At 36.3% G+C, this 20,895-nt stretch overlaps 3 protein-coding genes and 1 long non-coding RNA gene across 5 annotated transcripts in view; 3 read left to right on the top strand and 1 right to left on the bottom strand.

Moving 5' to 3' along the window:
* The first annotated feature begins 1,052 nt into the window (after window positions 1-1,052).
* On the top strand, window positions 1,053-5,354 carry LOC311279367 (uncharacterized protein). Its single transcript, XM_084390800.1, has 6 exons — window positions 1,053-1,177; window positions 1,279-1,364; window positions 1,505-1,622; window positions 1,952-2,070; window positions 4,086-4,200; window positions 4,347-5,354. The coding sequence occupies exons 1-6, from the start codon at window positions 1,054-1,056 to the stop codon at window positions 4,520-4,522; spliced, it is 738 nt and encodes a 245-aa protein (XP_084246926.1). The 5' UTR covers window position 1,053; the 3' UTR covers window positions 4,523-5,354.
* Window positions 4,750-14,440, bottom strand: LOC311279366 (coiled-coil domain-containing protein 172-like). Its single transcript, XM_084390799.1, has 8 exons — window positions 14,180-14,440; window positions 13,899-13,984; window positions 12,652-12,768; window positions 12,203-12,368; window positions 9,328-9,429; window positions 9,124-9,226; window positions 5,929-6,016; window positions 4,750-5,769 (listed from the first exon to the last, which is right to left on the bottom strand). Exons 1-8 carry the CDS (start codon window positions 14,256-14,258, stop codon window positions 5,740-5,742), a joined length of 771 nt encoding a protein of 256 aa, XP_084246925.1. The 5' UTR covers window positions 14,259-14,440; the 3' UTR covers window positions 4,750-5,739.
* LOC311279369 lies at window positions 12,838-16,776 on the top strand. The gene is made up of 5 exons (XR_014625553.1): window positions 12,838-12,944; window positions 13,036-13,071; window positions 14,752-14,838; window positions 15,042-15,112; window positions 16,227-16,776. It is a non-coding gene; the product is annotated as an uncharacterized lncRNA (long non-coding RNA).
* A 725-nt stretch (window positions 16,777-17,501) lies between these two features.
* The window catches only part of gfra1a (gdnf family receptor alpha 1a), an 80,490-nt gene continuing 77,096 nt past the window's right edge, over window positions 17,502-20,895 (top strand). For both annotated transcript variants that reach the window (XM_084390798.1, XM_084390797.1), the window contains exons 1-3: window positions 17,502-17,894; window positions 18,462-18,764; window positions 19,291-19,374. In XM_084390798.1, the coding sequence (XP_084246924.1) occupies window positions 17,855-17,894; window positions 18,462-18,764; window positions 19,291-19,374 (427 nt within the window). In that variant the 5' untranslated portion in view covers window positions 17,502-17,854. The remainder of the gene's footprint in view (window positions 17,895-18,461; window positions 18,765-19,290; window positions 19,375-20,895) is intronic.

The following is a 20,895-nucleotide window of genomic DNA, read 5'->3' as shown; positions in this document are numbered from 1 at the left end:
TATATGAAAATTAAAGTCCTATATTTCAATCTCTGCATTTAAAAAACTATAGGGAGTGTTTAAAACTTTTAAAACTTTATAAATTAGTATCACTGGCTTCCGACAGACGGCCGTACGCATTGATTTACGGTGGAAGACTAACCCCTGACTCGACACACAACGTAATGACGAACGTGGAAGCTCAGAGGAAAGAGCAAAACAAAACACCGGTCGTGAATTAGAAATTTTGAAGAGAAATGTCGGAGGATTTCTATATAATAGAAGAGGAGCTTCAGTTTGTTGCACAGCCCTATTTGTTTAAACCGCGAGAGGCGTCTAAGCTTACAATACTCCTACATCATATGTCATACATGCGTTACTCTGTGGCTCAAGTCAACTTGCGTAGTATGTTATTTTAGATTATAAAGTTATAAATATGGGTATTTTTCTTACAAAAACCCATGGCTTCTCTTCAGAAGGCCTTTAATAACCCACCGGAGCCGTGTGGAGCACTTTTATGATGGATAGATGCACTTTTATGGACTTCAAAACAGAAACGGCCATTCACTGCCATTATAAAAGCTTGGAAGAGCCAGGACATTTTTTTTTATATAACTCCGATTGTATTTGTCTAAAAGAAGAATGTCATATACACCTACAGTAGACTTGAGGGTGAGTAAATCATGGGATAATTTTCATTTTTGGGTGAACTATCCCTTTAAGTGACTTGCCTGGTTAAATAAAGGTTATAATAATAATAATATGTTGTTATATATATTTTTAAGAATACTATATTTTAAAACGTACTAAACCATAGACTGTTGAGTAAAAAAAAAAACTCAGTAATCCAGGGTGCAAAATACATCAAAGCAAACAGATGTGGACAACAAAAAATGAAGTTATGAAGGTTCCCAGACTAATTGTTGTTTTGGCAGTTAGTCTATTCTATTTGAACAGTGGAAGCAAAGCATGTTGTCTGATTCAAAATGAACTACTAAACTGACTCTTTCTTCTGATTGTTCAAGGCAGGTGTGTTGTAATTTGGTCAACAAGATGAGCGTACATTAACCTATGATGCAATATATTTTCCCAAATAGAAAGATTAAGAGGTTAACATCACAGTCTTTTCCCAACAGCACAAACAACATGAAATCTACAACAATAAGCAGAACATTGAAGATGCTTTTCTTGGTCTTTGGTAAGCATTGTTTCGGTTACTATACTTCATGTTAAATCTTAAATGAATTGATTCTAATTTCTCTATGACAATTTTGAGATGTCTTTGTGGTTCTTTTACAGCGTTTCTCTTGACTAGAGCTCATGGACAGAATACTTCCTGCAATTCCTCTGAATTCTCTTTTGAGATAATCAACAAAAACCTTCAGGTACAGCATCTCTGTATCGACAGCTAAAACACTATGTAAACAATCGTAATAAAATAATGGTACTTTCAGTTTGGACTATTGCAGGCACATCTAAAAAAAAAAAGTACGATATTTTATATATATAATTTTTTTTTTTGTAGGATTTGAAAAATTGTTTGGAAACAATTATTTCTGATACATGGAAAACAAATCAAACCGCAACAATTTTTAATCAACTACAAATGCTGACTGATATCATCCAGAAGCAACAAAACAAAGGTAATTCAGTCTGTATCTCTCCTTCCAAAAACAACATTTCCAAACAACATATCAAAGAGATTAAAGAAAAACCCATCACATCCTTTCAGCTCATCCTTATGTTACTTAATATTTTAGCATATATCACATGCTATGCTATTTTTCCAAAACTTCAACACAGTGCCGTATATCCCTTATCCTAATATGTTTTAAAATTGCAAATATAGCACAGCACCTAATTATCAGATGTGTACCATATATTCTATTTCTTTCAAATATAGTTAGGACAGCAAGTTAAACACAGCTAATATTTATATCCATAAAAGTACAAACATATCCTGTCTTTGCAGAGTTACGGACGTTAATGCCAAAAAACTGCACAGCTCCAACACTGCCCGAGGATGGAGGACTGCTGTGTGTATCTGTGACGGATAAGAAAAAGATCTACTGCAAACCTATGTGCAATGCAGTATGTACATTAGTCTCACTGCTTTCAGAGCACATTATATATATATATATATATATATATATATATATATATATATATATATATATATATATATATATATATATATATATATATATATATATATACAGTGCTATGCATAAGTTTAGACACCCATGCTAAAGTTGACTAAAAAGAGGAATAAAAAATCATCTTTTGGAAATTGAACTTAATGCCTTAATTTAAAAAATTAGGAAAAATCCAACCTTTAAGGACACCAATTTTCTTTGTGAATGAATAATGTATCGTAAATAAATAAATGTTCTTCCTTAAAATACAGGGTGCATAAGTTTGGACACCCTTATGTTAAATTCCCATAGAGGCAGGCAGATTTTTATTTTTAAGTATTTTTTTAAATTTTTTGTTTAGGATACTATGCATCCTGATAAAGTTCCCTTGGCCATTGGAATTAAAATAGCCCCACATCATCACATAGCCTTCACCATACCTAGAGATTGGCATGGGGTACTTTCCATAAGATCATCTCTCAATGCAAATCAAACTAGCTATTAGGCTAACTGAAATAAAACCATGCCAATCTCTAGGTATGGTGAAGGCTATGTGATGATGTGGGGCTATTTTAAAGGCCAAGGGAACTTTATCAGGATGCATAGTATCCTGGATCCATGAAGTAACTGGCCTTTAAAAAAAAAATCTGCCTGCCTCTATGGGAATTTAACATAGGGGTGTCCAAACTTATGCACCCTGTATTTTAAGAAAGAACATTTATTTATTTACGATGCATTATTCATTCACAAAGAAAATTGGTGTCCTTAAAGGTTGGATTTTTCCTAATTTTTTAAATTAAGGCTTTAAGTTCAGTTTCCAAAAGATGATTTTTTATTCCTCTTTTTAGTCAACTTTAGTATGGGTGTCTAAACTTATGCATAGCACTGTATATATATACTTTCAGATACAGTACTGTGCTTTAAACACATTTTGGATTAACTTTCAAATTCAATATGTATATATATATATATATATACACACACATTAAACATTTGATTATATAATATTTTAGATACCCTATTATTCTACGATTTTTTAATACACATTAGGAAGCACATTAGCTTCTTATTGTTCCTCCAGTTAACAATTAAAACAATGCATGCAATCAGTTTAAAAAATATGGTTCGATCCTCACATTGGTCTGGACAAAAACAGCAGACACGCTGAATTACAATTCAATCTCTGACAGATGGTGTTTATGGAGCAGCAGAAATATAGCGGTGTTCCGCTCCCAAATTTAATGCCAAATTTCCACTGCCAAGGTTCCTGCTCACAGCAGAGGTGGCATAAATGCATTTACACAGCGATTTCAATTGTATACTTTGATTCTAGGAGCTGAGGTGGGTCAGAGCAGGCATAATCTGGTCTTGCTTTTATGCAACATTATGCCTTTACACAGCATTTTGAGCAGGCACAGAGCAGCTTTAACTCTGCTGTGTACAGAAGCCTTAAAGAGTTAGTTCTCTTAGGGCCTGTTCCAATACCCTCACTTGCGGTCTTGGCCACTTAAGAGTAAGTGCACATGTCAAGTGGCAAGCTTGTTTCAGGTCTGATAAATGGCAAAGCTCAGTACCCTTTACGGACAGTAAATCCCAAAACACTGGACGCACCAACTTCTACACACAGACTACCTTGGAGACATTTAGAAGTTTATTTTAAAGTGCAAAGTATTGAAAATCAAATGAAGCTATGTAAAAACTTCACTTGCATTTTTATAACACTATTCAAACACTACAAGTGTGGGTATTGGGACAGGCCCAAATAGTTGTATCTGCAAGTTTGTGAAGTAAACACATTATGTGTTTAACAGACTTCAATTGACAGAACCCAATGATTCATCAGCACCTCCCAGTGGACAACCCAAGATATTGACAAAAAGCTTAAAACCAGAATCCAGGCCAATAGGGTACGAACCATCATGACAAAACAACACATTTATTTTTCTATATTTAATCTTTCCATGCAAACAGGGTTATGATTTCAGCTTTCTTAGAAGATCACGGCTGTTCGAGGAATGCAGTGCTGCCACACAACACAAATGGACAACACAGTTTATTGGTGGCAACAGGCTGGCTATATGCGACAGTAAGTTTTGCACACTTGTCCAATTTGAGATTTATAAATGAAGCAATCTGTGAGGTTCACAGGTTATATTATTTAATGGAAATTCCGAATACTCTAGTACTGCATGCTTAAGTGTACTGAAAAAGGTGTTTTCCATTTCTCTGAAGAGTCCAACATTGCGGTATCAGGAGCCCCCTCTGCCTACTTCCCTAAGGGCCATGACTGTCACAAAATAAAGAGCCATGAAAAACTACTTGAGAATATAACAAGCATCTTCCAATCAGAGCTGGAAATGGCAGGCATCACACAATCATTAAAGCCTTTCAGCCTTTTCTGTGGCTAGAACAAAAAGATTCAAGGAGCTCTAAGAAGTGTTCAGGACTGGCTTTTTGCTGGGTATAAAATTAGAAAGAAACCTTTTTTTTTTTGGCCATAGAATGTAAAGCATGATACATGGAAGTGCAAAACCATTAGTAAAATGTAAACTGTAGAAAATATAACACTTAAGGAAATTAGAACCTAGTGATGTGATGAAGAAACATTAATAAATATGTTGTGAATAATATGCTCAAATCAAATTAACCACAATAATTTAATAACTTAAAATTTAACAATTAATGTATTCAAGGTTCAGTATGGAAATGCCATAGTAGATGACAAAGGTAAAACATAAGGAGTAAGCTGGCACAGGCAGAATCATTTACAAAGAATATATATTTTTCGTTTTAGAAAATCTTTAGACATTAGTCATGTTTTTCTAAACAATTTTACAGTATACAATTAATCACCCTCAGACAATGGAAACATAAAGCGGCCTATTACAAGGGGGTTTCAGACGATTTAATTTCCGTGGCAGGAATAATCTGCCAATTGGGGTCTAAGGAGGAGACGAGAATCAGACAGATCAGATTAATGGCAGATGTGCACCAGTCATCCAACTTAACCAATCATAGCCTAAGGCCAATGAATCTGCCCCTGTTTATTTCATTCGCAAATGCTGCATGTGCAACAGAAATTGTGTAATTTTATTCAGTCCATTTCCATCTGTCCAAAATGCATATTACAGCATTTCTTTACAAATAAGCAGCCTATTTTTAGGATTAATATGAATCCAATTCAGTCTGTACACAACCCTTTTATTTTCAAACATGGATATTAAAAAGCATTCTAATGTTCTCTGTTTGGCTGTATTGTTGCAAAAGGACCACCAGATGTCAGTGTTGTCAGCATTTAAAGTACTTGTATGTGAATACATACTGAAACACAGAATCACATAGTCTGAACATTTCTACTTTAGAAAGAGCTAGTATAGTTCAACACATTGAATTTATTCAAGCTTTTCTAACAGTACAAATAAGCAAGATCAAAACTACAGATCCCATCATCTAAAGTTGTTACAATGTTGGTTACACTGTATATGAAGTCTGTGTCCAACAAAATTAAATCATACCCAGGCAAAACAAAACAGTCACTATAAAAAAGACAATCAAAATGACAGATATAAGCCTACGAAACAGGGTTTTTCAAGCATACGTTGAAGTCTGACTGAAGTCCCCAGCATCAACACAAAATGCCCTTCTGTGCTAACTTCTAAAAAAAAAAAAAAAAAAAGAGACTACATTTTTCAGATTAAAGTGCTTAAAATGCTTCTTTGGTGCCTTAGCTTTGGGTATATAAGGAGATTGCATTAGCAGCGTCAATGAGAAAGAAAAAATGGGCTATCATTGTGTTTGGAAAGTACATAGTTACCAGTCGCAGGGAGTGAATCTCAGAGCTGAGGGTCTCTCGCAGAAGCTCAAGCTCTTCTTCTTTATATGACTCCAGCTCTTTCTTGAGTCTAAATGGCACACACAGACACATTCATGCAGGAAGAGCCGATCATGATGCCCAAAGCGAAATAATACAATCTTAAAATGACACTTGCTATTTTAATGTCTTTGTAATCTTCAAATCTTTCATTTAATTTAAAAATGAGTTTAATTTAATGTAAATCTTTAATCTTGTTCAATCCTACAAGCAAGTTAATACTTTATACTGTATTGAGAGATAAAAGAACAGAAAAAAATATGTCTTGAATGCACTTAGTGAAAGATGTGAAATTGTGTTTTCTACACCAATATTCAAAAGAGCTGCTACTGAAACTGCAGAACCATGGAAAAAAATTAGTTGTGAATTAAAGGGGTGGTTGATTATGATTTCACTTTTCTAACTTTAGTTAGTGTGTAATGCTGCTGTTTGAGCATAAACAACATCTGCAAAGTTATAACGCTCAAAGTTCCTTAACAAACAGCTGGTAGGGACTACACGGCATTCCACCCGGGTTAGTGACATCACCAACCCTAAAATTTACATAAACCCCACCCCCGGGAACACGGTTTATGTTGAGAAGAGGAAGAGTTGTTGTAGTTGAGCACATTTGTCAGTCTGCTCAAACTGTCGCATCCATCTTTTCACATGCAATACAGTACCTAACACAAAATAGCATGTCACTCTGTAGGCATCTTACAACAGTTCCCACACGAGCGATTTTATAGATTATCATGACAGAATATGCTAATCAATGACTTAGATAGTTAACTCCACATCAGCAACATAAATTAATTTACTTACAGTCAGTAGAATGTCTGTTGGAGGAGCATCAAAATAAAGTGTTAGCAAATGTTAAGCATACAGTCTAATCCTCTAATGACAGTTAGTTGACACGTAGTTGCAAAGTTACTTCTAGTTAGTAGAATGTCTTGTCATGTCAAACAAATGCTTGCCTTGAATAAGCACCTATCCACTGAGTTGAGAGAATATAATCGCATAAATGACATGAATGGTATGCAACTTTGCTCTTCCTTCATCAGGCTACAGCTACAACATAAGGAGAAAAACAAGCCTTAAAGGTGCAGTAAGTGATTTTTGAAAAACACTGTTGAAAAGTGGTTTGAACCAAACACCAAAACACACTTTTAGCCAATCAGCAGTAAGGGGTGTATACACTGATGATGGGGAGGAGAAAGAGCTCAGTTCACAAGAAAGACATTAGCAGAACTACTATAGAAAGGGAGAGATGGCCAATAAAATACAAAAGAGGAAAAGGCCAGAGGAATACAACTTTAAAAAGTAGGGTTATGATCAGGCAAGAGTCTTACGCGTTAATATCAGAGAAGCTTTCCAGCGCTGCAGAGATCTTAAGGAGCGGGAAGGCCTGAAAACTGATGCTGAGGTTGCTTTATTTCTTCTCGATACGTGAGTAACGTTAGTTTTGCTGTGTTTCACAGAACTAAGATATGCTGTCTTTTGCTTGAATATACTCATGTGTCAACTTTACATGTTTGTTCATTTGCATTATTATTATTATTATTATAAGCCTGAAATCTCTAAACCTCCTCCACCACCTGTTTCAAGCAACGGCTCCCAAAGTGTGTCCGAAAAGTGAGATAACATGCTCCTAATATATGTTTTTTCTTTTGGTTCCTCTTTTAGTGACCGCTATAACCCATGTCACATTTGTAATATATTAGTTTACTTGGACTATCATGTTATGTAGGGAGCTTTTCATGAAAACGTTTTTTTGGGGGATGGAAGGGATGACTTCAAAAGGAGTAGAGGAGCTAAATAACAATTAGACATTCAACCTGAATTATCATAGTGACACAAATTGCTTTCCCTTATTGATGACATCATACCCTCGGGCGACAGGTACAGCAGATTCCGCCATAGTCGCTGCATAATGTGGGGACAGAGGCATCAAGGTAGGGGTGTGATCCTTGGGTAAAGGCCATGTTTGTTTTGGTGATTTCAAATATCAACAGCATTTACAAGTCATCGCTTACAGCACCTTTAAGGGCAAAGAATTTTCACACTGAATGTGAACACAACAGCCTTGGAAATCCACAAATCCTGACTATATAGTATAAACCACTTACTAATTAGAACTGAATATGTTTGATTTTCATATAAAGACATTATTACATTACTACTTTAGACTAAATGTTGATTTGGAAAAAGAAGTAAATCTCTTTGAAATGCAGTGTTTTTTGTTCCAGCTGAATGGGTTTCCAGGATGTAACCAGTTAAGGCAAATCAACAAATTTTAATGCACACTTTTCAAAGAGATTTAAGGAACAAATGCACTATATAAACAAGAATATTTGATTATGGTTTGGTGTAACTTCCATCCCAAAGCATTGTAATGAGGAATGTGAATAAGCTCACTAAATATACTGGAAACCAACTCTGAGGTTTAAGAAAGTCTTGAATTAACCCAAAGTGCCTGATAAAACACATGAAACCTGAAACTTCTTTACATGTGCAAAATAACTCACTTCAACCCTGCCATGTAGTAAAGTTTGGAATGCTAATGGAGTCTTTCTCATAACTTCCACTTAAATAGACACTGTTAATTTCAACTGACGTGTTCAATGTCGGATGATCAATACAAGGGAAAAACTGCCCTCTGCACGATGGGGGCATGTGTTTAAGAGTGATTCATGACTACATAGGAGAGGAATGAACATATCCTGAGCTTAGCAGCGCTGTCCCAAAAGCCTCGTCCTCAGCACATCCTGAGGGCTTATACAGTCTTTCCTATTAACGAGGAAGATTTGCTCCACACTACCCCCACATATGATTTACACACCCCAGTGGAGGAGCTTTCTTCCTGAGACAGGACAGCTATCGATCCCCTTTCCATCATCACTTCCTAGTGGGGCGTTGATCTGAAGGGGTTGTGTTTATCTAACTCTGGACCGGACATAGTAAGCAACATATCAAAGACCTAATTAATAGGATGGATCTAATGCTGCATTATTTACGCATGGTGAAGTGACAGGAGGAGGACGATGTTAAAGATGGATGAAGGGAAATTCAGCATTCTTTGCTCACGCTCCTCATGGATCATGTTTCTCTGGGTAGATGAAGACACACTAACATTACGATAGGTCTTAACTTTCTTGCCTGATACAGGTGCTGTCCGTCAAAGGTTTCTGACGGACCGTGAGCCTCTCTGTCTTCAAAATCTCTGTCAAAGCCACTGCTTCCTTCAGATCTCTCTCTATATCTGCAGAAGAACAGAAAACTAGGGGTGAGGCCTTTTTGACACATGGATACTTCTTAAACTATGTCAGAGGAAGTACAAAAGTGAGCAGAGCCTTGTTTCACCTGTAAGCTGTGATTTTATATCCTGGAGCTCAGCGTCTAGTGATCTCTTCTCTGCCTCCATGGAACTCAGCAAAGTGTTATTTTGCTTCAGCAAGTCAATTTCTGAGGAACAGCAAAGGTGATAACTCAAGTAACCTGCTGGCAAGCAATCAGACTACAACAAAGAGACTTTTGAAAAACAATAACTTCTTCAATGATACTTTGTGTATCTTTGTATCTATTAGTGTACTTCATGCCTACAGCATGTCGACAAAAGCTTGAGAGTCATTCAGTGCTCATTAACACTAATGGCTGGTAGGGTCAAATCACACTTTGGCTCAAATAGTTTGCTAAATCTTGTGTGGTGAATGATTTGATGGTTAGTGAATTAACAGTGTAAAGCATATTTTCAGAACTTTAAGTTAAAATACAAAATAAAAATGTTTAGTTAATGAAAACCTATATATGATTCTTAATAGCCATTTTGACTAAAACAATGTCAAGTCTGACTTTATTATTAAAAAAAAAAAAAAAAATCAAATGCTCAAGAAAATAAAACTAGCACAGACCAATAAAATTTGCTTCAGAGACCATGGACTCTTTGGCATGAGGTACACTACAGGTCAAAAGATTGGGGTCAGCAAGATTTTTTTGGAAGATTGAAAGAAATGAATACTTTAATTCAGCAAGGACACATTAAATCGATCATTAGTGCACTAAAAACATTTATAATGTTACAAAAGATTTCTATTTCAAACGAATACTATTCTTTTAAAGTGCTTCTATTATGGATTTTTGAAAATGACCTTTCATGTAGTGTGTAACATAGCTCTAAGTGAATGAAAACATCCTGCAAAGTTTTAAATCTGAAAGTGCACCGTATAGTTATTGTCTCTCAAAAGTAAGAGTCGACTCTGAGTCAATTAAATGAATCGTTTTTCAAACGAATCCTAAGCCGTTTCGTTGTGACGTCAAGACGAAACATTAGCATATTGCCCGCTCACTTATTGCGCACGCAGAAACCAGGGAAAACTTGAACCCCCTCAAACACTGCAGCTGATTCCTGTGGATACTGGATAGCATCATGACGAGAAGACGCTGTGCTCTACAATGTGAAGGTAAAGCCAGTTTTTTTTCCACTGCCCAAGGATGAGCATGTGAAGAATCAGTGGTTAAAGGTTATCTTAACAACGATACCACAGCAGTATAACCCGAACCTTGTGCTGTGTTCCCATCATTTTACTGATGACTGCTTCTTCAACCTAAATGTGTTCAACAGTGGATTTGCTAGCTAGTTGTTATTGAAGGATGGGTCATTACATGTACTAAGTGTCAAAAGCACAAGTATTGCAGAAACAATACACAACCTGCCTTGCAGCAATGATTTTCAGCCTCGCTTGGCATTTTGATACAGTTCCCACATGTGAACCTAAATAAATTCGGCAATTAATTTGTCTGACGCGTTACACTGAACTAACAAATGGTGACAGACAGCAAGATTAATCAGATTACAGCATGTCACTTATCAGACATTCTTACTCCGATACTGCATGTTTCATCGGCCTGAAGTGTTATAAACTACATTGACACCTACCATTGAGAAAGGGGTCCTGCTCCAGTCGTGTTTGCGATTAACTTTCTGGTTTATCAGCAACTCGTTTCCTCGTTGGACTCTGGCTCGAATTGGTAAGGCAAAATTGATGCCATTTCTGTTCTTACGCTGTATAAAATTTTCAACACTTGACAAGCCGTAATCCAGTGATGGTGATGGGCGTTCCGTTTCCGACAAGCTCTGCATGCAGTATATCAATCACAACTGACTGGGTCATCTGACCAATCACTGCAGATTAGCATCACGCAAAGGAGGGGTTTGGAAAAATTAATCGTTGAGCGAATCTTTGAGAGTCGTTGAGCAAATAAGGTAAAAACAAATGCATATTATAAGACAATGAAAGTGTTTTTTGTCCTTGCATGCATGTAAACCTGTTGTTGGGGACTCCCAAAACAAAAATAGGAACCTTTCAAATGCCATAATATGGGCACTTTAAACTTCCTATTCATCAAAGACTCCTACATTTTTTTTATCATTAATTCTGCAAAAATATTAAGCAGCACTTTTGCAACACTGATAATAAGAAATGTTTCTTTAACACCAAATCAACATTTGGACCCTTTTCACACTTCCAGGGTTCTCAGTAGCCGAAGTCATTATAGTTGGGTAAACGTCTATGGTGGTGAATGGGAGATGACAAGAAATATAATTTATCTATTTGCATTTGCTCTAAAAGCAAAAGCAAAAAAATCTGCATTAGTGTTTCCATGACTTTCCAAAAGAGGGAAAAATATAGAGATTTATTACAACATTCAGAAGAGAGAAAGATGTCAAATTTGCCATCACTCCCTCAGCCGACGTATTAGAAACACCCTTGCAGGAGCGTTCATTTGTATTTTGTCATTTTTATAATTTACTGCCAAGATAATATAACACAAAGTATAGCTTTATAAATGTGTATTATTTATTTTTTAAATGAAAATATAAAAAACTTTACTAGATTTGCAATGTTGATAACTTTGGAAATGCATCATCATTGTCCGTGAAAAGGGACAGAATGATAAACTGGAGTAATGTCTGCTTAATGTTTGCCAGCACAGTAATAAATTACATTTTAAACTATATAAAACAACACAACTTTTTTTCAATTGTTTAAATTATAATATTTCACAATAACACAATTTTTATTTTTTATCAAATGAGAGACTTTCAAAAACATTAAAATCTTACCGAGCCGACCATTATTGGATTAATTAAGATCGGATTGGATTTATGTAGTTTGTAATGCATTGATGAGCAGTGAATGAAATACTTTTGTCTGATTTTCAACAATAAAACACTTACCTCTGTGTAGAGTTTCAGCTTCCAACTCCAGACTCTGGATCTTAGAGCGGGTTTGGGTGTGAAACACAGCATTTCTGTTGCTGATTAGGTTGAATTTATTGTTGAAAGTTATCATCTCCTTCAGGAATTTCTCTCTTTCTTCACAAAATTCTCTTTTCAGTCTGTCCTGAATTTTAAAACAATGGAAAGACTATTATGCAGATTACAAAAAGAATACAAAAGCACTTTTTACACTTCAGCATGTACATTGTATTAGATGACGGATAATGCACGGCTCTGAAATCTTCAATGGACAATGACGTCTTTATCAGTCCACATGATGGTTACAAGCTTCATAAAATATTGTTTCAGGCTTAACTTTGTTGTGTTTTAATTGGGTGTGTGATGAAGAGACAATAGCCTTTCCAAAAAGACGGAATAGAAATATTCTTCAATGTGAAAGTATGTACCAGGGTTTCTTTGAGGTCTCTCTGCAGTTCCAGGAGTTCCTCTTTCTTCCTTCCCAGTTGATCTCGTCGCTTTGTCATCAAAACAAGCTGCAGTTTGTTTTCAGACAGGAGCTGAGCCTATGGTCACAAATTAATCATGTATTTGACCAATGTCTTATTCAGATGGTCCCAAAAAGTGTCCCTCAAAAGAACTTTGTATTCACAACAGTGAAGTTTTATAACTGGCTGCACAAAGACATTGCACAGAATGTTGCTCATCTGACGGATCAGTGGCTTCAATGCTGTTTGTTAAGGTAAGCTTATGTCATTGTATTTGTAGGTCATTCTGTAATTGACATAGCATTGCCTTTTGAATTCAAGTCCCTGCTTCCCTCCTTTTACCAGCTCAGTCAACTGTGAAAGACATCAAGGATCCTTCAGGTAATTACTCTCTACCTGGCTTCAAAGAATGCAAGCAAATTATGCTTCGTAATTACACGGCACACGTTGGTCTGACCAAACATAATGTTACGCAGAAAATTAGACACGTTTTTCATGACATTCACTACCTCAGGTGGATCACTGAGGTCATTCAAGGAGTCGGTATTTTAAATGTTCTAAACTTTCCACAATGCAGAACGGATGAATTTTAAAAACAGTGAAAATGTTAAATATACATTTTAAAATGTACTACGTGATGATCAGTTTATGTGAATGGGTGACATCTTAAGTAATCTGCATTCAGAATCCTATTGATTCTGTATTGACCTCAGTATTCATGAAAAGAGTGACCTCTTTAATCAAATGATTCAATTGCTCATTGACTTACTATGTCTGACATTGGTTTCAAACAAACGGTGTTTGCAAGAATAATTGCATTTTTAAAGGTTTTTCAACAATAATACTAATGTAATCTGAAAGAAACGAGATTGATTTTGCAGTGCTGCTTTGAATTGATCCACTCCATTTTAATGTATCCTGTCCATTAGATGAAGTGTTTTAATCATGAAACAGAATGTCTTTTCACAGCGCCAAAGGATATTAATACTGCACATCAGCTTTCTGCACAGATAAACTTTAAAGTGAGTGACAGTGGACATTCTCTGCTGTGTGGCAATATTTATATCAGATGTAATTTAGGCCTATATATTCAGATAACACTTTAAGAAAAAAATGACATGGGAAATGTATCTTTTCTAATCTTCCATTGTGTGTGTGTGTGTGTGTGTGTGTGTGTGTTTTAAACACTGGGTAATAATTGTCCAAACCTTATCGTCCAGGTCGTGATGTGTTTTCTCCAGTTTTTCACATGAGGAGTATATTTTGTCCTGTACACTCTTGATGGCAGCTTTAACTGAATGAGCAAAGAACCGAACATTATTAACTTTTTCTTAATCTACGAACGTATTTTTTTTTTTTACAAAATACTTTAATATTCAATGTAAAATAACTTTAAAATATTGTTGTGTTGAATTTTATTTCTTCAAAAACACTCGCGAGCTCATCTCAATAAATTAACCGTTAACCTGCCCATGTAACCCAGCGTTACCTTCATGAAGCTGCTTGATATTTTCCGAAACCTGCTGCTCTGTCAATAAAATTTGCTCGAAAAGAGATTCTAGGCTCATTTTTCAATCATTAAATGCCAAATACCAAAATGAAGGAAACTGGCTAACTTAGCTTAGTAGCAATCAAACGACGACAACAGCTTGGTTGATATTTGTTTCGGGGGAAAAGGCGTTTCGTATTCACGCGATGTGAGCATGCGCAATCCTGCCACATGTTACTGCGCATTCGCAAATGCACGCGCGGCAAAGACGAGTGATTTGTTGTTTTTGTCTAGTCCGCATCATAATGCTGATTCAATGTTGCTTAAGACAAGAAAATATTATTTTGGTAGGTCAGAAATAGTAAAGGTGAATTAATTAAGGCATGTTAAAGAAATAGTTCAGCTGAAAATGAGATTTCTGTCGTTATTTATTCATCCTCATTTTGTCCGAAACTAAGCCAAACTAGACCTTTTTTTTAACGTTATAAATAAAACAAAGATGTTTGGAGCATATTTTACAGTAAATCAATGCGTTACTTTTTTTTCTTTTTCTTTTTCTTTTTTTGAATTAGGGCCTACAGGAAAACAGGACTCATTGCATCCGCCTGTCGTAACACTACAGCAGTACGAACTTACTGCGATATCTATGGACTTTTAAGGTAATCAGCTAACCTAGCCAGTTCTTTTCATTGTTGGTGTTTTGTTTGACTTAAATGTCTAACTCTACATGTTAGTGAGAATAAAAAAAAAAATATTTTTTTTTTATTCATTTATATATATATTATATTTCTAGTAGCATGATATTTGTGTGCAGCACTAAACAGTTTGTTTAAATGCATCTTTTCATATATGCTACATGCAGTTTCTGTGCTGCCTTTCCTGAGTGAAGATGGCAAAAACGAGGAATCTGTTCTTTGTACTTCCTGGAATCAGGTGACTTTATTCTCATTGTTTCAGTTCAAACTTTTCAGAAGTTGCACTGCCATTACCCCATTGAGAACATGTAGAGTGGATACAAACAATGGCATCAACTTCCAGGCAGTGGCTGTCTGACAAATAGCCTTGCAGTAGCCTTACAAACCGATGATACACTGGCAGAGATGTACCATCAGTGTTGCAAATGTCCAAGTATCATACCAGAAGGTCAAAATTATTGTACACGAGTCAAACATACAGAATACAGCTATTTATCTAGACCAACAACTTGTTGACACAACCTGCAAATTATTTTATTGCTGAACTATCGACCTCAGCTTGGAAACAACTGACCTAAGCGCCACGGCAGGAACGGATTTTTTCTTCTTCTTGCAAAACATACAGAGATGACATGTTTATGATATACAACTTTGTATACAATATACAAAAGGAACGTTAACTTGTGCTCATGAGAGAGTCATTCTCCTCGATGATTGGCCGAGAAGACGCATGTGAGATGAGATGGAAGACGTGTAACACCACGTTCACGTTCACGTTCTCCTCACAATCATGACGATAGATGTAGAATCCACTGCTAGATTAATGAGTATAGAAACCCTATGATTACAACAACCATCATTTGAATTGTCACAAATTATCGTACATCATGGGATTTTATTCATTATTGATCGTACAGAGGTCAAAGTTATCGTACAAATAAGATAATTATCGTACGTCTGGCAGCACTGTGTACCATAGATGCACCACATGTGAGAAATGTGTCAGCCCATGGGATGGCTCAGTCGTTTGGCCTCCTCAACTAACAGTTTCATTCATTACCGGCATACTTTGAAGTGCAATTTAAACTGCCAGTCTCCGTATTGTTTGGCGTTTATAAGCACAGTCAGCAATCAATAAGTTTAATTTGGTGCCATTTGGTCCTGCAGTATTTGTCATGTCATTCTTTACTTTCTAAATCTTCCCAGACACTGCTGGAAAGGATGGTTTTGATCTGGTGCCACACAGCACATTAAAGTGTTCTAGTTTATATGTCCACGACTATATCATTTTGACATTCATTTGCAAAATGAATAGTCCATACTCCATATTGATTGAAGTTTATGTTTTTCAGACTTTTTCTTCAAGAATCAAACCAACACCCACTAACTCAACTGTCTGAGTCCGACCCACCTTAAATCTTAGAGCCAAAGCCAGGCCTGGTACAAATACCCTGCTTGTCACCCATGGCCTGTAGAAACCCAGTTCTCCACTTAAGTGTATTAAAATGAAATGAGCTCAGGTTAATTGAGAAATGCATTTAAATCAGACAAGAAGCATGCCTATTGATTGAACAGTTGTCAACAGATTTGGTCAAAATTATTGATCCTCAGTGAACAATGGACAAACGTTTATAGGATAAACGTCAAATGGTTTTGATTTTTCGTATGTAAAAATGTATCTCATTCATAAAGAGAAATTGATCTGTGTTTAACCAAGTTAACTGTAAAGCAATTCAATTGTAAAAAGCATTTACAAGACAGAATAAGTAGAATTCTTTAAGATGAAATAAAATATATTTTTTTATTTTACTTAACATTTATTGAAAATATTGAAAATAAAAGGGGTTAAGCTTTAGTTTCAGTCATCTATATTAACACTGGTTTGTGTTAATAAAAGGTTTGAAAACAGACACCTTTGTTCTTTCAGCAGATGTACAAAAGGGGATAAAAAGCATAGACTGTCTGGATGACCATCTAATACTGACTTTGACAATGGAGGACCCAAAGTTACAAAGGCAGAGAACCAGTGGTATTGTAGTCATTTGTTAGCTAGATGCATATACGTAGGCTACCAACAGATGGCGACCTCCACCAGTCTTTCACCGTGAACCAGATCGCAACAAAACTTTGTGAAGTATGTTCATCCGGCAAGGAAAGCCATCATAACTTCAATAGTAGGACCTACAATAAAAACTTTTTACAAATGTTATGGCATTTCCCCTTAGATAAGTATTTACAAGAACCGAGATAGACTTTGATACACTGAACAGTTTAATACTCGCAAATCATTTACTTGATTTCACTGTTTAGATATGCAGGCTACTAATCTTCCCAATTCTATTCAGACCAGATTGTCCAACTAACATCTACAAGTAAGGCAAACAAACGCGATTTCAACGTATGCCATGCAATTTCTAGATCACCAATTGACAAAAAAAAAAAAAAAAAAAGCATATTGCATGAGGCTATACTGAGTGAAGACACTCAATAATTGGCGTGAAAAGAACGAAAGAAACGTGCATTATATCATATACTGTTATGACAGAGCAGTAAACATAAGGTTTGGAGTGGCAAAACGACACGTCTTTGTCCTGTTGCCGTGTTTTACGCAGAAACGCTGAGCGTGCAGTGAGTCGCGTGTGGTTTTTGGTTTGGGTTACAGCGCAACTGAATGCCACAGTGCTGTCGCGCGCTCAGTCGCACGAGCATATCTTGAGAGCTGGAGTTTTATTCTGCTGCCTCGCGACTCATTTTCTGCTTGTTTGTTACATCGTATATGCGTCTTAATCATAGAACTCGTTAAATATAGGTTACTGACAGTTTTGGACCAGGTTACGGAGCATTTTTTCTTATGTAGTCTACTCTGGATGTACATTGGACCAACGATGTTTCAATGGACCTGAATGAGAAGGATTATTCTTTTCATCGTCAAAACTATATACTGCGTGTTTGAACCAACTTACCCACGGATAAAAGCGCAATGATCATCTCCGCGATTTACACAATTTTACCACTGCTGGGTGAGTTAGAGTGCGGTTTTAGGCTACATATTCAGTGATTGGTAAATTATATATAGCCTACTGGTACATAGACGCGCGGTATAGCTATTGTATTTAAGTTTAAAACTCAAATGTCATCATAAGACCATTAAAAAAAAAAAAAATGTTTTTACACCGTGCTCTTTTTGATCCCGTCAAATATATAACTATATTCTAGCTATGCACTTAGGATGTTACAATTGTCTCATAACTGGGACAAATGTTAGCTATTGAGAATCGGCTCTGTCATACTTCCACTTAAGTCTTCTTAAATCTTCTTGTGTTAATATTTTAATCTCTAAAGCACCTAAAGTTTATTAAATCCCTTTTTTATTCTTGAACAATATTAACAAATGTTTAATGCGACAACATTAAATGTAATATTTATACAAATTAAATATGAATTGTTAATTTGTTAGTAGCCTAACAGATCTTGTTTTGCTTGTAACAGTCTGAGTAGGCTAGTTCTTGGAGCATTTGGGTTAGTGAAATGAAACCGTGAAATTATATATATAGCCTATATATATTTTGTATTGTCGTCCTCTATAGATGTGCTGTTATCTGCCGAGGAGTCCTACTTTACTAGTTCAAACCGGCTGGACTGTGTGAAGGCGAACGAGCTGTGTTTGAAGGAGCCGGGATGCAGCACAAAGTATCGAACTATGAGGCAGTGCGTGGCGGGGAGGGAGACCAACTTCAGTATGGTGACTGGAATGGAGGCGAAGGATGAATGTCGGCTTGCCTTGGACGCTTTAAAGCAGAGCCCTTTGTATAACTGCCGCTGTAAAAGAGCCATGAAGAAAGAAAAGAACTGCCTGCGCGTCTACTGGGGGATCTATCAGCATTTACAGGGTGCGCGGACCTCATGCACTTTCATTAATTATAGCTGTGCCTGTGATCATATTTAGGTTTAGATTGAAGTTTGAAGTTACACACATCATTTTTTCTGACATTCTCTTTATTTTTAATACTTATTAGCAAGCAATAATACTAAGCCAAGGAGTTGCTTTTCTGGGTTCTGTTATCAGATAGGGTCAGTGTAAGTCCTCAAATGCCTCTCTGAAGTGTTTCCATTAAAGTTTATGGAGTGTGAGGTCATCTGATGCTTTATGTTAGTCTATATGTGTGTGTATGCTGGAGGGGGGAGGGGACTTTTTCAGTTCAACTGACCAGTGTAGCTAATCAACCAGAAACTGGCTCCAGAAATGTAAACCAGTCCCATGAATCAATGGCCCAAATACTAACAAACATAAAGGATAGTTTGCAGCTTTGTTGTTTGATAATAATATTAAGAGTGCAGTTAAGAAAAACAGTTTTAATAATTCATATAGCATTTCATTATTTGTATTTAATCACATTTCATTTGTTAATATTGCAGGGAATGATTTACTTGAGGATTCTCCATATGAGCCTATGAACAGCCGGCTTTCAGATATATTTCGACTGGCCCCCATCTATGCAGGTATGTGCTTATTTAATAAAGATGCTGTTTGAGAAGAAGAAGAAAAAAAAAAGACTTTGAGATTGTACAGTTCAACCAGTGGGGTTGGTATCTCATGTCATACTTGTTTTCCTCCCTCTTTTTCCTCTATATGCCCTTGTGGATGCATGCTATCTTCCGGTCTCTGATCCTCTGGATCTTGCATGGGGAGATATAGTTCTGAATGTTCATGGTTAGTGCTCAATGAACCATTATAAATGCTGTACACTTCACCGAACTCTATGGGAAATGGAAATCGCTCAGTTCTGGGATGCAGCCTATGTGAGGTGCTGCTGATGTGACAGTAGTAGCAGTTGAATGTGTTTTATTTGGGGGAGGGGTTGCAATGAAATTACTTTTTAAATGTGCCTCGGGTTACTTAGGAAAAAATCGTCGTTAGGGTAGCAGGGGTTGTGTGAATCTGGCCTGAGATGGTGGATGCTGACTTGGATCGTCCTCTAGGTGGCAATGTTGTTCCCTACTTCACCATGTAAAGGGCCCTAATAAAAAGAGCAGAGATGCACTGCCAAAGGTGTGCACAACAGATGGTGACAGCAAAGGTTTAAGAGCACCAGATGAAGGCAGAGGGAAAGTTTGAGTTCTGAAGCAATTGATTTCCTCGACATGAGAGAGTGTAGATAAAGAGAACACTTAATTTAATTAACTAATATTAAAGCATTTGTTAGATATTTGTTGTAAAAGAAAAAAAGAAAAAAAAACTTGAGAGAAAACTTAAACCTTCCAAATTCAATGTCACTGGTAAGTCATGTCAGTCAAAATAACGAAAGCGAAGAACTGCAAATCCTGGTTGGAGCTTCCCTCAGGGAACCGGAATAAGGTGGTAAACACCTCAGTAATTAAAATAACATGTAGATTGCTACTTCCCTCAGACTCTCTCACTCTGTGGTTGTGAGAACAGAGAGAGTCACGGCAGATTGCTCTAAATCTGAGGGTGCTCCTTATTCCCCATTGGAAAGCTTTTTACATTGATTGACGGCTGAGTTCCATGGCTAAGAAACAGGCCAAGCGGGGAATCATTTCCCCACCTACATGGGGATTTATGATATATACACTGAGACAAGCCAGACTACATTCTGGGTGTCTGGAAGTAGTAGGTCAGTTTGATTAGCACTTTCTTTTCAACAGCCAAAAGATTCAAAATAACTTTTTAGTTTTAATTTAAGTAGCATGTTTCATTGGTCTGGGCTAATTTAGTTTTAATTTTAAATTTAGTTAAATTATTTACATATGTTTGTTTGTAATGTGGTTGAGATATGGTAACAATAAAGAAAATGTATCCACAATAGAGTTATGCTTATGATTCATTAATAATTTCTGCCCCTTATTGAACCATTAACTACATCTTTAATTTGTCTGGTCAGTAACCGAACGTAGAGGATTAATACTTTACATTTATAGTTTAGGATGTGAGAATTTAGATTTGTTAGATCTGCTGAGTGTTGCATAATTAATTTAGGTGTCCAAACTGGGTCCTGGAGAGCT

The sequence above is a fragment of the Rutilus rutilus genome (genome assembly GCF_951802725.1).
Source record: "Rutilus rutilus genome assembly, chromosome: 20".
NCBI lineage: Eukaryota > Metazoa > Chordata > Actinopteri > Cypriniformes > Leuciscidae > Rutilus > Rutilus rutilus.
The sequence above is the reverse complement of the archived record's forward strand: the minus strand, read 5'-3'. Positions and strand labels throughout refer to the sequence as shown.

What these genes read in the sequence shown, in the direction of transcription:
- LOC311279367 (XM_084390800.1), top strand. Translation starts at nt 1,054, where the DNA reads ATGCAATATATTTTCCCAAATAGAAAGATTAAGAGGTTAACATCACAG. An exon ending in TAATCAACAAAAACCTTCAG is followed by an intron (nt 1,365 to 1,504) that starts GTACAGCATCTC and finishes TTTTTTTTGTAG; the next exon opens with GATTTGAAAAATTGTTTGGA. An exon ending in CAGGCTGGCTATATGCGACA is followed by an intron (nt 4,201 to 4,346) that starts GTAAGTTTTGCA and finishes ATTTCTCTGAAG; the next exon opens with AGTCCAACATTGCGGTATCA.
- LOC311279366 (XM_084390799.1), bottom strand. Translation starts at nt 14,258, where the DNA reads ATGAGCCTAGAATCTCTTTTCGAGCAAATTTTATTGACAGAGCAGCAG. An exon ending in AGCTGAAACTCTACACAGAG is followed by an intron (nt 9,430 to 12,202) that starts GTAAGTGTTTTA and finishes GCTGTTCCTCAG; the next exon opens with AAATTGACTTGCTGAAGCAA. An exon ending in ACGGACAGCACCTGTATCAG is followed by an intron (nt 6,017 to 9,123) that starts GCAAGAAAGTTA and finishes TGTGCCATTTAG; the next exon opens with ACTCAAGAAAGAGCTGGAGT.